Below are 16927 nucleotides of genomic sequence, written 5' to 3' on the forward strand. Positions count from 1 at the left end.
CAGTGCCTGCAAAGCGCAGGCATGAGGAAGCCTTCAGCAGTGCCTGTGTCAGATCGCTGATCTGTCACAGTGATCTGTGATGTGACAGATCAGCGATCTGTCACAGGACAGTGATGTCCCACCTGGGACAAGGTAAAAAGTAAAAAAAAAAAAAAAAAAAAAAAAAAAAGTGTTAAAAATAATTTAAAAAAAATCGCTAAATAAATTAGTAAAAAAAAAAAAAAAAATATTCCCCAATAAATCCATTTTTTCAAAATAAAAAAAACAAAAACAATAAAAGTACACATATTTGATATCGCCGCATCCGTAATGACCTGCCCTATAAAACTGTCCCATTAGTTAACCCCTTTAGCGAACCCCTTAAAAAATAAAAAACGAAGCAAAAAATAATGATTTATTATCATACCACCGAACAAAAAGTGCAATAACGCGCGATCAAAAAGACGCATATAAATATGCATGGTACCGCTGAAAACGTCATCTTGTCCCACAAAAAACGAGCCGCCATACAGCATCATCCGCAAAAAAATAAAAAAGTTAAAGCTCGCAGAATAAAGCGATACAAAAATAATTATTTTTTATATAAAATAGTTTTCATTGCAAAAAACCGACAAAACATAAAAAAACGACCTAAATGAGGTATCGCTGTAACCGTACTGACCCAAAGAATAAAAACGCGTTATCAATTTTACCACACGCGGAACGGTGTAAACGCACCCCCCCAAAAGAAATTCATGAAACGCTGGTTTTTGTTCATTCTGCGCCCCAAAAATCGGAATAAAAAGCGATCAAAAAATGTCACGTGCCCGAAAATGGTACCAATAAAAACGTCAACTCGTCCCGCAAAAAATAAGACCTCACATTACTCGGTGGGTCAAAATACGGAAAAATTATAGCTCACAATATGTGGTGATGCAAAAACTATTTTTACAATAAAAAGCGTCTTTTAGCGTGCGACAGCCGCCAAACATAAAAACCGCCATAAATCGTAAATCAAACCCCCCGTTATCACCCCCTTAGTTAGGGAAAAATAATAAAACTAAAAGAAAATGTATTTATTTCCATTTTCCCGCTAGGGGTAGGGTTAGGGCTAGGGCTAGGGTTAGGGCTAGGGTTAGGGTTGGGGCTAGGGTTAGGGCTAGGGTTAGGGCTAGGGCTCAGATTAGGGTTAGGGGTGTGTTGAGGTTAGGGTTGGAGTTATAATTGGGGGTTTCCACTGTTTGGGCACATCAGGTGCTCTCCAAAGGCAACATGGCGTCTGATCTCAATTCCAGCCAATTCTGCGTTGAAAAAGTCAAATGGTGCTCCTTCCCTTCCAAGCTCTGCCATGTGCCCAAAGAGTGTTTTACCCCCACATGTGGTATCAGCCTACTCAGGACAAATTACAAAACAACTTTTGGGGTCCAATTTCTCCTGTTACCCTTAGGAAAATAAAAAATTGGGGGCAAAAATATAATTTTGCGGAAAAAAATGTTTTTTTTTATTTTCACGCCCAGGCGTTATAAACTTCTGTGAAGCACTTGGGGGTTCAAAGTGCTCTCCACACATCTAGATAAGCTCCGTGGGGGGTCTAGTTTCCAAAATGGGGTCACTTGTGTGGGGTTTCCACTGTTTAGGTACATCAGGGGCTCTCCAAACGCACATGACACCCGCAGACCAATCCATCAAAGTCTGCATTCCAAAACGTCACTACTTCCCTTCCGAGCCCAGACGTGTGCCCATACAGTAGTTTTCTCCCACATATGAGGTATCAGCGTACTCAGGACAAATTGGACAACAACTTTTGTGGTCCAATTTCTCCTGTTACCCTTGGGGAAAATAAAAAAAATGGGGACTAAAAGATCATGTTTGTGGAAAAAATACGATTTTTTTATTTTCACGCCCGGACGTTATAAACTTCAGTGAAGCACTGGGGGGTTCAAAGTGCTCACCACACATCTAGATAAGTTCCTTGGGGGGTCTAGTTTCCAAAATGGTGTCATTTGTGGGGGGTTTCTACTGTTTTGGTACATCAGGGGCTTTCCTAACGCGACATGGTGTCCGATCTCAATTCCAGCCAAAAACGTCAAATGGCGCTGCTTCCCTTCCGAGCTCTGCCATGCGCCCAAATAGTGGTTTACACCCACATGTGGGGTATCAGCGTACTCAGGATAAATTGCACAATATCTTTTAGGGTCCTGTTACTTTTGGAAAAATAAGAATTGAGGGTGAAAAGATCATTTTTGTGGAAAAAATATGATTTTTTAATTGTACTGCTGTACGTTATAAACTTCTGTGAAGCCCTTGGGGGTTCAAAGTTCTTACCACACATCTAGATAAGTTCCTTGGGGGGTCTAGATTCCAAAATGGTGTCATTTGTGGGGGGTTTCCACTGTTTTGGTACATCAGGGGTTCTCCAATCGCGACATGGTGTCCGATCTCAATTCTAGCCAAAAACGTCAAATGGCGCTGCTTCCCTTCCGAGCTCTGCTATGCGCCCAAATAGTCATTTACACCCACATATGGGGTATCAGCGTACTCAGGACAAATTGCACAATAACTTTTAGGGTCCTGTTACCCTTGGAAAAATAAAAATTGGGGGTGAAAAGATCATTTTTGTGGAAAAAATATGATTTTTTAATTGTACCGCTGTACGTTATAAACTTCTGTGAAGCCCTTGTGGGTTCAAAGTTCTCACCACATATCTAGATAAGTTCCTTGGGGGGTCTAGTTTCCAAAATGGGGTCACTTGGGGGGTTTCCACTGTTTAGGTACATCAGGGGCTCTCCAAACGCGACATGGCGTCCGATCTGAATTCCAGCCAATTTTGCATTGAAAAAGTCAAACAGCGCTCCTTCCCTACTGAGGTCTGCCATGCGCCGAAACAGTGGTTCCCCCCCACATATCAGGTATCAGCGTACTCAGGACAAATTGCACAATAACTTTTGCAGTCCAATTTCTCCTGTTACCCTTGGTAAAATAAAGAAAATTGAACCTGAAGTATTTTTTTTGTGAAAAAAAGTTAAATGTTCATTTTTTTTTTAATATTCAAAAAATTCCTGTGACGCACCTAAAGGGTTAATAAACTTCTTGAATGTGGTTTTAAGCACCTTAAGGGGTGCAGTTTTTAGAATGGTGTCACTTTTGGGTATTTTCTATCATATAGACCCCTCAAAGTGGCTTCAAATGTGAAGTGGTCCCTAAAAATAAAATGGTGTTGCAAAAATGAGAAATCGCTGGTCAATTTTTAACCCTTATAACTTCCTAACAAAAAAAAATTTTGGTTCCAAAATTGTGCTGATGTAAAGTAAACATGTGGGAAATGTTATGTATTAAGTTTTTTGTGTGCCGTATCGCTGTGATTTAAGGGCATAAAAATTCAAAGTTGGAAAATTGCGAAATTTTCAAAATTTTCGCCAAATTTCCGTTTTTTTCACAAATAAACGCAAGTTATTTGAATGCAATTTTACCACTACCATGAAGTACAATATGTCACGAGAAAACAATGTCAGAATCACCAGGATCCATGAAAGAGTTCCAGAGTTATGACCTCATAAAGGTACAGTGGTCAGAATTGTAAAAATTGGCCCGGGAGTTAACGTGCAAACCACCCTTGGTAGTGAAGGGGTTAAAAATAAAAAAAAATACTCCATACAAAAAAAATGTAAAAAAAATAATTAAATGCCCCCAAAATATATTTCTAATGCGTTATACCGCAAAAAAACCCCAAATTATTCCCTACCCATTGGTTAGGCTATAAGTTGTAGACTGCAAGAAGTCCTGAAGTTCAGGGCTTCAGAGTTTTGCAATCCTGTCCTAAATGGAGAGGTGGCGCTCAAGAGCGGCTTCTACTCCATTCATTGCACTCCGCAGTCCCAATTAAGGAAGATTGGACTTTTATAGCAAGAAAGGTGCAAGCACGAAAACGTTTGTGTATGTGCCCAACTAAAGGCTGGCAAACGCCACATATCATAAGTACGTGAGGTACCCAACTACGTGGCCATCAGATCCCTTAACGAGGGAGACGTCTATTCCATAAATATAACATGGCAGTATACCCATTATGTTTGGGAGAAATATTTATTGAAAGGGGTGGACTACCTCATGTCAACAGCTATACCAGTCCGCCTCTATTACAGCCAACCACATGGACAGAGAACCCGCAGTCAGCCGGGTCTCATTACACTGCTTTGGTTCTGTGTTGAGGACAGGACCAGAAATGAAGCTGCGGTACCATGGACGGGCTCTACCAGCAGAGTAGAAAATATATTCTAACTTTGCATTTAAAGTTTATTTATGTATTATTTTTTTCTCTAGACAACCCAATGAACTTTTATTAAAAGCCACTATTAGCATTCTTACCACAATGGTCCACATGAATTAGTCTGTTCACAGCAGATTTTACCCACCAAAATATGGCTAGCAATGACCTTTTACAGGGTGAAAATGGTGACTTTAATTGTGCCCTTCCAAATGTGACCAATAACAGGAAAAGTTTACCCAGATTCATTGTATAGAGTATAAGGAAATGGAGTAGTCATTTCCTCACTGCCCAAGTGTAAGCGGAGCTCATCACTCAAGTTACTTTTATTTTTATTCACCGGTTAAAAAAAAGGTCTCTTGGCTAATAAAGGCCATTATCTCCTAAATGTAAATGTTGATTTTTTTTTTTTTTTTGCTTTTTTGTTATAGGTAGAAGGAATGAGTGGGTTTTAAGGTATATTTCGATAAAGGGCATATGTCATTCTGAAACACTGTGAAAGTGGAGAGAGACAATATTTCTATGGAGAGCCCCTGAAGCAGCGGAGCATCGGTACATCTATATCCAATAGAGGCTGTTTCCATCTTTCTTTTCAAACTCTTAGGACAGTTTGACACATTTTTGGGGAAAATTAAATGTCTTAAAGGCGTTTTCCCCATCCGCAAAGCTTGCAGGCATATAAAATAAGAAAGCTAGACCCTTTCCGTCTCCAGCGCTGGCTCTACATCGCTGCTCCAGTATCTGTGTTTTGGCTGCAGTCAAGATGTCAAGTCCACAGAGTGCATCACCGCTGCAGCTAATCACTGAGCTCGGCAGTGAAGAGCACTATCAACATGACATCACCGTTGCGGTAGCAGAGACCCAAGGTTGGAAAGTTGGTAAGTGAATACCATTTGGCTTTGTTAGTTTACAAGCCTGCAAACATTTCGGGTCTACTTTGCGGACAGTGGAAAACCCCTTTTTAACTTTTTTTTTTTTTCCAAATGTGGATTGCCTTTTCCAATTTAGGGCCGCAGCACTGGATACAGGACTTTCTACTTCCACTGTATGGGTCAAACACCTTTACAACCCCATAGATCAGCTAAAATCTGCTCTGGCATCACCTGGGTATAAGTGATGTTTTGGGTGGAACACAGTAACCCTGTAAATTAATGGCCGCTGCCAAGTGTCTGTTTAGTGTAAGCAATGTATGGAGGTGCTGTGTACTACTAGCACATCTAGTTCTGGCTGCTGATGGAGAAGCTTTTTGGTTATTGGTGGGCCTGTTAGGCATCACACCATCACAAATTTTTGGTTACTGATTAAGAAGAAATATATGGTGTTAGCCAGTAGATAGAAAAATATTACAATTTGAGAGTCCGCAGTGGTTGATACCTTTTAATGGCTAACTGAAAAGATGGTAACACATGGCAGCTTTCGAGACTACTCGGATCTCTTCATCAGGCTCAATATAACACAAAATCTGAAGAGTCTCATTATTATGCACAAGAGGTCACCGGAATAATGTAATCATGCTCCTCAGACCATTTGGGGGCATCACAATCATTCACCAGACCTCAATCGCAGAACAATAATACTATGACACTCCTTATCTATGAACTGTTCCAATATTTACGGCCACGGTTTCTCCCTGTCCCACATTGATAGTTCTGCTTGACGTCACTTGTCTTATCTATTGCATTATTCCGGTGTCCTCTTGTGCATAAATATGTGGCTCCAGATTTTGTTATTCTATGCCTGATGAAGAGACCTGAGTAGTCTTGAAAACTTGCAGTTTACCATTTTTTCTGGTTGCCATTAAAAGGTATCAACCACTGAGGACTCTCAAATTTTAATATTTTGGTTATTGATTGTCAAGTCCTCAATGATCCCGTTAGCATTATGGTGTTCATACAAATGTCAGTTAAGAATTTGTCTATAGTTCCTTTTTTTCTACAAAAATTATTGGCCGATTTGGGCAAAATTCTGGTATCAAAATGTTTTGAAATTTTGCTAAATTTTTACGCCAGTCCTGTTTTACTGACTGTTTGAGAGGTGGGTTGTGGTGAGGCCAAGCACAGATGGCAAATTCATCATTTATGCTATGTAAATGGCGTAACTTAGGACAGAAATCTGTTCCAGCCCATGACTGGAGAAGATTCCTTGAAGTAAAAAATGACAGCTGAAACATGTGCCGAAATTAATCTAGAGCAGTGGTTCCCAATCTCCAGTCCTTTTGGACCCCAACAGGTCATGTTTTTAGGATTTCTTTAGTATTTCACAGGTGATGGAACGATCATCAAGGCATCAGGAATTCTCTCACATGTGTAACACTATGGAGTTTGGGAACCACTGATCTAGAGGCTCATGCTTTTTAATGCATTTGACACCTGTCCACTCTGAATCAAGTCTGGCATACAAAACGCCATTCTTGATGAATCGGGACGTTAGTGTCGCTCCCATCTTGACTCATTCTTACTCCATCAGGGAAGGTACCGTATATGCACCCATAATCAGTGTCTTTTCAACAAGCTGTATCTACTGTGGAAAGTGATCAGATAGAAATCAGAGCAATTCAGCATTTCGGCCTGCTCAATAAATTAGAAATAGCTGGCAATTAAGATAATCTTGTCTGCGTGCAGCCATGCACCACCATTGATTTGTTTAAAAGCCAGATCTCGAATAAGGTACTGATCAATAATTCTCTCCAACTGGCGGCTTGACAAAAGACAGCCTGTGATTAAATACTGGCGATCGCTGTAGTTCATCCCAAGAAGATGCTAGTTATACATGCAAATGACATGGATCAAGCGAATGAAGCCGCTTCTTGGCCTGCTCCTCTTTAAGCTATAGTTTACTTGCTCTTGAGGCCATGTAACCCTACCACCTAATCCTTCAGATCAGAGTTGGAAAAAGGAGAACAAAGAATTAAAGGGATTTTCCATATATAAAAAATAATGTTTTAGCGGAGATTCCAAGTTTAAAAGGGGTTTTACAAGATTAGGAAAATAATGGTTAAAGGGAGAAAAAAATACTAAAAAATATGAAAAGAACCATTTACTCATCTGACAAGTCCTCCTCCGCTCCAGTACCTCCATTCAGATCCTCCACGTCAATCTTTTCTTTATTTCGCTGCACCAATGACATGCCAGTGACCACTGCAGCCAATCACTGGCCTCTAGGGTGCACAGTACAAAACATAGAGGGGCTGAATTACTGAGCACCAGTGCAATGTAGATACTCCTACTACATAGACTGTGTGATGGCACCTTTGTCGCAAACATCACAGATTCTTTTCGATACCCTTCCATTTTGTGGAAGCCACGAAGGACCATTGATGCTTAATCCTCTGTCCGGTCACATCCTTCATATATCCTTCTGTTTGGGGACCTAACTTCGACATTAACTGGAACCCACAAGGGGAGCCTTTAACGTATGTTTGCAGGCACCACTAGACCCCTGTCGAGCCCCTCGCCTTGGCTTCTCCTGTCTCTGTGTCAGCTCTGTCAGGTGAAGGCAGCCTAGCAAGTGACCTATCCCCTTTATGGATGATATATCCGTAATTATTGGCATATTGTAGATTCGTATGTTGAATGTGGAGGCACACCCAAAAAACTAGCTGAACACCATCGGTATTACTGATTTTATGAAGACAGGTTTTGATAATTTGCAAAAGCTATGGATAGTTTGAGTGATGTATGTGACCTTTAAAATGCCTCACAGTTCTGAGTACCAGTCTCTGGATACATTCAGAAAGCAGTATCCCTATGGTGATCTTATCTTGCTTCTGTCACTGGACTTAACACCATGATTTGCCTACATGAGTAATTAGATGTTTTAGACCTGATGAAAATGTGGTACTCGCTTTGAAAATCGGTCAAAATGGCTAAGTAAGTCTTTTGAAGGTTTACTTAATCTCTGCTCACCTTGCCCAATAGACAGCTCCTCAGTGCCCCTCCTGCGGCTGAGATCTCACACTGCTCAGTACAAGCTGCAGCTAGCAGTCAGTGTAGGACGCCGGAGACTGAATATACTTGTATGCATGAGCTATTTCACTCTATATCTGGACTCCTAAAATGCTCTTTTTATACCAGTATTGTACAGTTTATTCTGACACAGATTTTTTCTCAAAGTAAGTACAACAACATCATCAAGTCTGACATCTGCCTTTTATACCCTTTGACACACCTACTTTATGCTGTGCAGAATCCAAGACTTGCAGCAGCATTGTGGAAATGTGGAATATTCTTTGATAGTAATTCAAAAAAAGTTGCGCAAAAAAAGGGAAGCTGATTTGATGTGCAATATGCTTACCACCACTTTCTATCGTCAGTGCTCTCTCTTATACCAACCTAACAATGGGAATATGCTCTGCGCCTTATTTATGAAAGCTAGAATGGAGAACGCTCCCGCACAGGAGGTACGTGCCAACAGGAACCTAAATATAACCCCATGTCAGCCATGGATTCCCGCACTGCAACAATCTGTGGTCCCTTATATCCAACATGTCTGAAGGTCAGGAACACTGACTGTAAAGACAAACAGCCAGGGGGTAGCTGGTAAAATACTATGGCTACAAATGGTGGCTACTAAGGTCTGGACAGCTGTGGTTTGATACTGCTGTGCTGGTGCAGCTATTTATTCAGTTTCTTCATGGGCAGAGTGAAGAAGACATGCACTATGGCTCCACTGTGTAAGTAACATGTGTACATCAAGAGCATGAAAGTCAGTGCGGATCTAAAAAGTGATGAGCGCGCACGAGATGCCCACTAAGAACCATTAAGGGGGCTCTCAAAAAAAAAAACGGATAAGAGGCTAATAAAGAACCTGCTGCATGACCCCATGTTCTTCCAGCACTGCTATTCATACACGGGTCATGAAACGTGGATTCAGCCTAGCACTCATTGCATCGGTAACTGTGGTCCATTGTAAGCTAATCACAGGCAGCATGGCCAGTATGGGTGGCACATGCTGTTAACGCAGACTCCGGTCTCCACAAAGGTTGCTTTAGGACAGTGGTGCATTCAACCATATAGTCAGACATGCCTGATCGGATCTGGTGGCTGCTCACATATATTTTTAATGTTCAGGAGTAAGAGGTAGAACTGTAGGGGGTGAGTAACTATTAATGGCCCATTGTGGGGCCATGTCTGTAAAAATCTTATCAACTAAGTGAGGAGCGGATGAAGGAAAGAAATAGAAACGGGGAAGTGCTGCCATAGTCATCCTACCTAGACTATGGGAGAAGGGAAACATATAAGCTACAATCAAGAAAGCTGAAGCCATGGTTTATTCCTGTATGGATTGTGAATGGGAGAGAAGAGGACCTCTATGGTCCCAATTGGTAGGATATTTGTTTTGCTATCTTACTGCTGTCTACATGGAGTTTTCAGTCTGGCAACGTGGCCCTAAGACCTTCCACTGGTTTTAGTCCGTGGAACCAGTGGAGGTGTGAGGGCCACAATCTGAGCTGCATTGTATATGCATTGTTGTGGGTTTCTTGGGAGGATTTAACACGCTGACAGCTTGCCATTCATTTCTCCTGTGTAGACAATCTTCTGTGAGCTGCGGTGACTGGACTGAAGTCTTCCACCCACACCCATATATTATACCTAGGGGTCCGGATGGTTCTACCATTGAGCACAGCTCACAGAGAAGGTCGTCTCTGGACTCGGATGGATTCAGGTATGGGCTGTGAACAGGTAAAAGTCTGGATGAAGATGACCTTCTGGATCATGTGCCCAAAAAATAATGTTTACTTGATGTTGGGTGGGAAAAAGAGAATTACGGTAATTTGTCATAGGTTCTGTTTAAACAGAACCTATGTTTAATATTCTATAACAAAACTGCAGACCTCCCACAATGCTTAGACTTTATGTACATAAGAGAAGACAGGAAAAGTCATCAGAACGTAACCATTAATAACATATAACTAATGGATGGCTCAATATGAGGCTGGTGGGGGACCGACTCTGCCCCCGAGGGGGCGAAGGTACAATGCTATATACAGTGTGTGTGTAAAATATATATATATATATATCATATACAGTGCATGCTGGCATTTTAGAAGTTTGCATAGGATGAAGATGTAGTACCAAGGCCACGGGGAGCAGCTGAGAATATGACCACAAATCTTACATTGATGGCCTGTCTTTCCTAAAGTTGTAAGTTGGTCTAAAAAAAACCCAGATAATCCTTTAAGGAAAACTTGATGGGCATGTGCATATTTTTTTCAACTGTACTATGTTGCACTTGAGACTGATTTCAGAGTCCATGTGTGATTGGGCTACTGAAACTAGCGATGTGTCTGAATAGGTCAACAGTACACAATGAAGATGGTACCTATTCTGTACGCGTCGACGCTAAACCTCAAACTTTGAAGCCGCGTACAAATGATGGTAGCCTGGAAGTGTATTGGGGCCGTGGCACACCCTCAATCCCTTTATCTCATGAGGCCTCTCTGCGCTGGCTCATCAGATTACTACCATTTGTGTTACTGAGGCCTTGCAGCCAGACACTGGTTTCACTACTGCAGTCATGCTGACAGGTTCTCTTGGATGCACGCTTTCTACAGAAACATACCAAAGGTGTGTTCACACTACGTGCGTGTTCTCTGGTTTTTTTCAAGAAATCTACTCTGAAATACGCCAGGAAAAGCGCTCAAAAGAATCTTCCCAGTAATTTCTCTAGAAAACTGATCATGTGTTTTCACTTTTGGACATTTCAGGTTTTTATTGACATAAAGTGTTTAAAGGTAATCTGTTGTGAGGATTTTGCCAACTAATCTGAGAGCAGCATGATGTAGAGACAGAGACCCTGATTCCAGCGATGTGTCACTTGCTTTTCACAGCACGTCTGGTTGATTTACATATCTCTTCTCTATTTACATACATGGGAAAGACCTGTCATAGAATGGTAGAGTTGGAAGGGACCTCCTGGGCCATCTGGTGCAACCACCTGCTCAAAGCAGGAGTCACTAAATCATCCCAGACAGATGTCTGTCCAGCCTCTGCTTGAAGACTTCTATTGGAGGAGAACTCCCCACTTCTCGTGGCAGCCTGTTCCACTCTGATCACCCTCACTGTCAAGAAGTTTTTTCTAATATCTAATCTGTGTCTCCTCCGTCAGTTTCATCCCATTGTCAATCACCTCTAGGAGAATACAGACCGGAGCAGCAACTAGCTGCCGGGATCTTTACACTATTCTAAACTAGGTTTTCTCTGAAATGCTCCAACAATCAGCCAGGCACTGATCCGTGCTGGTCACGGTTTGGGCAGCACAAATCAGGTGCCACGTTTTCTTTTAAACGGATCTCTTAGGAATTTTTTTGTTGTGATTTTTTTTTTTTTTTTTTTTTTTATACTGAGTTAGGCTAGTTTCACACTAGCTTTCGGCAGAGCTGCGGAGGGCTGCGTAGTTCTGTGAAGCTCCACCCACTGCCGCACCTCTTCCACTCTGTTCCGCCTAAGTCTGCATGCGACCTGCGTACCTATCTTTAACATTGGGTACGCAGGCCGTGCTGATGTATGTGGATGCCTCCACATGCATCGCTTTCACGGTGCGGCGACCGCAACAAAATCCAACACGTTGCATTCGGCGCAGGTCGCCGCACCGTGACAACAACGCATGTGGAGGCATCCACATACATCAGCACGGCCTGCGTACCCAATGTTAAAGATAGGTACGCAGGCCGCATGCAGACATAGGCGGAGCTGAACGGAGGAGGCGCGACAGTGGGCGGAGCTTCATGGAGGAACTACGCAGCCCTCCACACCTCCTCCATACGCTAGTGTGAAACAAGCCTTATTTCTTAAAAAATTGCGTATTTGGTGAGTACACAAACATTGGAGCACACTACAACTCCAGCTGCTGCCACCGTCGAGTATACGTATACATCCAGCATGTGCAGTCGAGTTGCTGCCAGAACATACAGTGCCTTGTGAAAGTATTCGGCCCCCTCGAACTTTTCAACCTTTTCCCACATATCATGCTTCAAACATAAAGATGCCAAATGTAAACTTTTGGTGAAGAATCAACAACAAGTGGGACACAATTGTGAAGTTGAACGAAATTTATTGGTTATTTTAAATTTTTGTGGAAATTCAAAAACTGAAAAGTGGGGAGTGCAATATTATTCGGCCCCTTTACTTTCAGTGCAGCAAACTCACTCCAGAAAGAAGTTCATTGTGGATCTCTGAATGATCCAATGTTCTCCTAAATGACTAATGATGATAAATATAATCCACCTGTGTGTAATCAAGTCTCAGTATAAATGCCCCTGCTCTGTGAAAGTCTCAGGGTTCTGCTTGATGCACAGAGAGCATCATGAAGACCAAGGAACACAACAGGCAGGTCCGTGATACTGTTGTGGAGAAATTTAAAGCCGGATTTGGATACAAATTGATTTCCAAAACTTTAAACATCCCAAGGAGCACTGTGCAAGCGATCAGATTGAAATGGAAGGAGTATCATACCACTGCAAATCTACCAAGACCCGGCCGTCCCTCTAAACTTTCATCTCAAACAAGAAGACTGATCAGAGATGCAGCCAAGAGACCCATGATCACTCTGGGTGAACTGCAGAGATCTACAGCTGAGGTGGGAAAGTCTGTCCATAGGACAACAATCAGTCATACACTGCACAAATCTGGCCTTTATGGAAGCGTGGCAAGAAGAAAGCCATTTCTCAAAGATATCCATAAAAAGTGTTGTTTAGAGTTTGCAACAAGCCACTTGGGAGACACCAAACATGTGGAAGGTGCTCTGGTCAGATGAAACCAAAATCAAACTTTTTGGCAACAATGCCAAACGATATGTTTGGCGTAAAGTCAACACAGCTCATCACCCTGAACACACCATCCCCACTGTCAAACATGGTGGTGTCAGCATCATGGTTTGGGTCTGCTTTTCTTCAGCATGGAAGGGCAAGATGGTTAAAATTGATGGGAAGATGGATGGAGCCAAATACAGGACCATTCTTGAAGAAAACCTGTTGGAGTCTGCAAAAGACCTGAGACTGGGAGGGAGATTTGTCTTCCAACAAGACAGTAATCCCAAACATAAAGCAAAATCTACAAAGGCATGGATCACAAATAAACCTATCCAGGTGTTAGAATGGCCAAGTCAAAGTCCAGACCTGAATCCAATTGAGAATCTGTGGAAAGAGCTGAAAACTGCTGTTCACAAACGATCTCCATCAAACCTTACTGAGCTCGAGCTGTTTGCCAAGGAAGAATGGGCAAGAATTTCAGTCCCTTGATGTAAAAAACTGATAGAGACATACCCCAAGTGACTTGCAGCTGTAATCGCAGCAAGAGGTGGCGCAACAAAGTATTAAGTCAAGGGGCTGATTAATATTGCACGCCTCACTTTTCAGTTTTTGAATTTCCACAAACATTTAAAATAAACAGTAAATTTCGTTCAACTTCACAATTGTGTCCCACTTGTTGTTGATTCTTCACCAAAAATTTACATTTGGTATCTTTATGTTTGAAGCATGATATGTGGGAAAAGGTTGAAAAGTTCCAGGGGGCCGAATACTTTCTCAAGGCACTGTATCAGTGTGATGTGACTGTAAGGCTGAGTTCACAAGTGGCGTTTTTTTCACGTTTCCGCGGCGGTTTTAACCGCGCGATTTTGCCGCGAAAAATAAGCATCCCATGCATTCCTATGGGATTCCGCAATGCTGTGCTAATGCTGCGGTTTTTACCGCGGCGGAATTGCTTCGCGGTAAAAAACGCAGCATGCTCATTAATTTTGCGGAGGTCATTCGCGCCACGTCATCGCAAATTACCGCGAGACATCGCGATCCCGCGAGAACGGACGTCATCGCGGGCATTTTCGCAAAGGATTACTGGGAACGGCTGCGCGGGACGTCGGAAGGTAAGAATAACACCATTTTTTATTTTTTTTTGCATTTTATCTTTTACTACTGATGCTGCATAGGCGGCCTCAGTAGTAAAAAGTTGGTCACACTCGTCAAACACTATGTTTGACGAGTGTGACCAACCTGTCAATCAGTTCTCCAAGCGATGCTCCAGATCGCTTGGAAAATGCTAGTTTTTCCGTGGGAAAATCGCGGGAATATAAAATGCGATTTTCCCGCGGAATGGAATTCCAGAATTCTCGCGGTAATTTCCGCGAGAGTTCCGGTACGTGTGAACTTAGCCTAATTGTGGTAACGAGCCGTGATCTGACGTGTGAACATGCTCTTATTTGGGAGAAGTGAAGATCCGCTATTCTCGTCTCACCCCACGAGATCTGCTTTTCCAGAGCATACATTGTTTTGAAGCATGATCTGGATACAATCCATGTGCTCTGTACAAGCTTTCCTTTATATTCTCCATATAGGATCACACATGCCCTAATCCCCAGTATATGCCCCCCCCCAGTAGGGACCACCGTGGTCCTAGCTGGGCTACACCCGGAGCAGGCGTCGCATGCTTCTGACCAGGATTTTAGGAAATCTTATTTGGTGCTCGCATAGAATGAAATTATGATGCTCCTAAGCTTTTCAGTTTTCCCCATGGTGGCGACATCCTACAGATTACCCACAGATGGTAAATGTCATGTCCCGAAAACAGAGCGGCCATGTCTGATACTGGCATGATGACCCCTGTGCAGCCAGCATTGTCATTCACAGGGCATTGTCAGCTGGCACCTGCGTCACTGCTGGAGGAAGGGCAGACAGTGGTGACAGAGGGGCCGGCTCCAACCCATCACCAGTATAAGGTCATCATAGGCAGACACTAACCCATGGCAGGGGGCCAACAGGATGGGAGGACACCAGGACAGGGGACCCCAGGATGGGAGGACACCAGGACAGGGGACCCCAGGATGGGAGGACACCATGACAGGGGACCCCAGGATGGGAGGACACCATGACAGGGGACCCCAGGATGGGAGGACACCAGGACAGGGGACCCCAGGACGGGAGGACCCCAGGACAGGGGACCCCAGGACGGGAGGACCCCAGGACAGGGGACCCCAGGACGGGAGGACCCCAGGACAGGGGACCCCAGGATGGGAGGACCCCAGGACAGGGGACCCCAGGATGGGAGGAGACCATGACAGGGGACCCCAGGATGGGGACACCAGGACGGGAGGACGGGGGGGAGAGACACCTGGATGGGAGGACAGGCAGTACAAGGGGGCAGGCTGGGCAGGACCAGGCTCCTTTCCTCCATCCTTATGAAGAAGTCGCATGCAATGAGTGATGCAACAATGACATCGCGCAAGTTTTGTACGTGACCGGGCTCCACGTGTAATATCTGAGACGGGGGAGTGTGGTCGTTCCGTGGGTTTAACCCCTCGCCGCCCTCTGGGCATTAACCCCTTGCTGCCAGTACCTGTATTTGTCGCCGCGGCTGAAGTCATCCTCGCTGCAGCTCCCTCCTTCCAGGCCCCCTCTATAATCCACAGTGTCATCCTCCTCGGCGGCTTCTATGGCCACCCTGATCTGCACCGGGGTGCCCAGGTCCCATCCGCTCCCCACTGGCACTGCCCCCGCAGGTGAGTCCACGCCGCGAGGACCGGGTGCAGGCGATGACAGGACGTCCGTGGCTTGCACAGACTGAGACATTGGCTTCCTTCGTAGATGGAGATTCAGGGCAGGGTAGGTGTCAATGCAGAGCCTGCCAGACCCTCCGAGGAGCGGGCGCTGGCACTGCCACACACTGCAGCCCGTTATAGCCCTTCCTGCTGCTGCTGAGAACACGGTTCTGGTCACCTCCTCCTCCCTCCAACCAGAGGAAGAGACGTCCTCCTCCTCCTCCTCTCCCACCAGCCATCCGCAGCCCTCAGCAAGTTCTTCTCAGCCAGAAGGCGGTGCGGCCGCGCCATGTAGAGACACCAGAACGCGACGTGTGCGCCCTCTGCTGGATGCGCTGCAAACTGCACAACTGAGCCGCGTCCGTACACACTGGTGCCAGCCTAGTGCGGAGCCGCGTCCATCAGCGTCCGTACACACTAGTGCCAGTCCAGTACAGAACCGCATCCATCAGCGTCCGTACACACTGGTGCCAGCCTAGTGCGGAGCCGCGTCCATCAGCGTCCGTACACACTAATGCCAGTCCAGTACAGAACCGCATCCATCAGCGTCCGTACACACTGGTGCCAGCCTAGTGCGGAGCCGCGTCCATCAGCGTCCGTACACACTAGTGCCAGTCCAGTACAGAACCGCATCCATCAGCGTCCGTACACACTGGTGCCAGTCTAGTGCGAAGCCGCGGCCATCAGCGTCCGTACACACTAGTGCCAGTCCAGTACAGAACCGCATCCATCAGCGTCCGTACACACTGGTGCCAGCCTAGTGCGGAGCCGCGGCCATCAGCGTCCGTACACACTAGTGCCAGTCCAGTACAGAACCGCATCCATCAGCGTCCGTACACACTGGTGCCAGCCTAGTGCGGAGCCGCGTCCATCAGCGTCCGTACACACTAGTGCCAGTCCAGTACAGAACCGCATCCATCAGCGTCCGTACACACTGGTGCCAGCCTAGTGCGAAGCTCCGCACGACTCCGCACTAGGCTGGCACCCGTGTGTATGGACACGGCTCCGCACTAGACTGGCACCAGTGTGTACGGACGCTGATGGATGCGGTTCTGTACTGGACTGGCACTAGCGTGTATGGACGCGGCTCCGCACTAGGCTGGCACCAGTGTGTACGGACGAGGCTTCGCACTAGGCTGGCACTAGTGTGTACGGACG

The 16927-nt window shown here is 44.8% G+C and overlaps 1 protein-coding gene across 1 annotated transcript in view; it reads right to left on the reverse strand.

Annotated features, from left to right (window-relative positions):
• The window catches only part of LARP6 (La ribonucleoprotein 6, translational regulator), a 62211-nt gene extending 46215 nt beyond the window's left edge, over window positions 1-15996 (reverse strand). The window contains exon 1 of the mRNA XM_073586944.1: window positions 15568-15996. Coding sequence (XP_073443045.1) covers window positions 15568-15800 — 233 coding nt within the window. The 5' untranslated portion in view covers window positions 15801-15996. The remainder of the gene's footprint in view (window positions 1-15567) is intronic.
• Between the last annotated feature and the right edge of the window lie 931 nt (window positions 15997-16927).

This window comes from Dendrobates tinctorius, unplaced genomic scaffold, assembly GCF_039654945.1.
Source record: "Dendrobates tinctorius isolate UK_male_01 unplaced genomic scaffold, ASM3965494v1 ptg000097l, whole genome shotgun sequence".
Taxonomy (NCBI): Eukaryota; Metazoa; Chordata; class Amphibia; order Anura; family Dendrobatidae; genus Dendrobates; species Dendrobates tinctorius.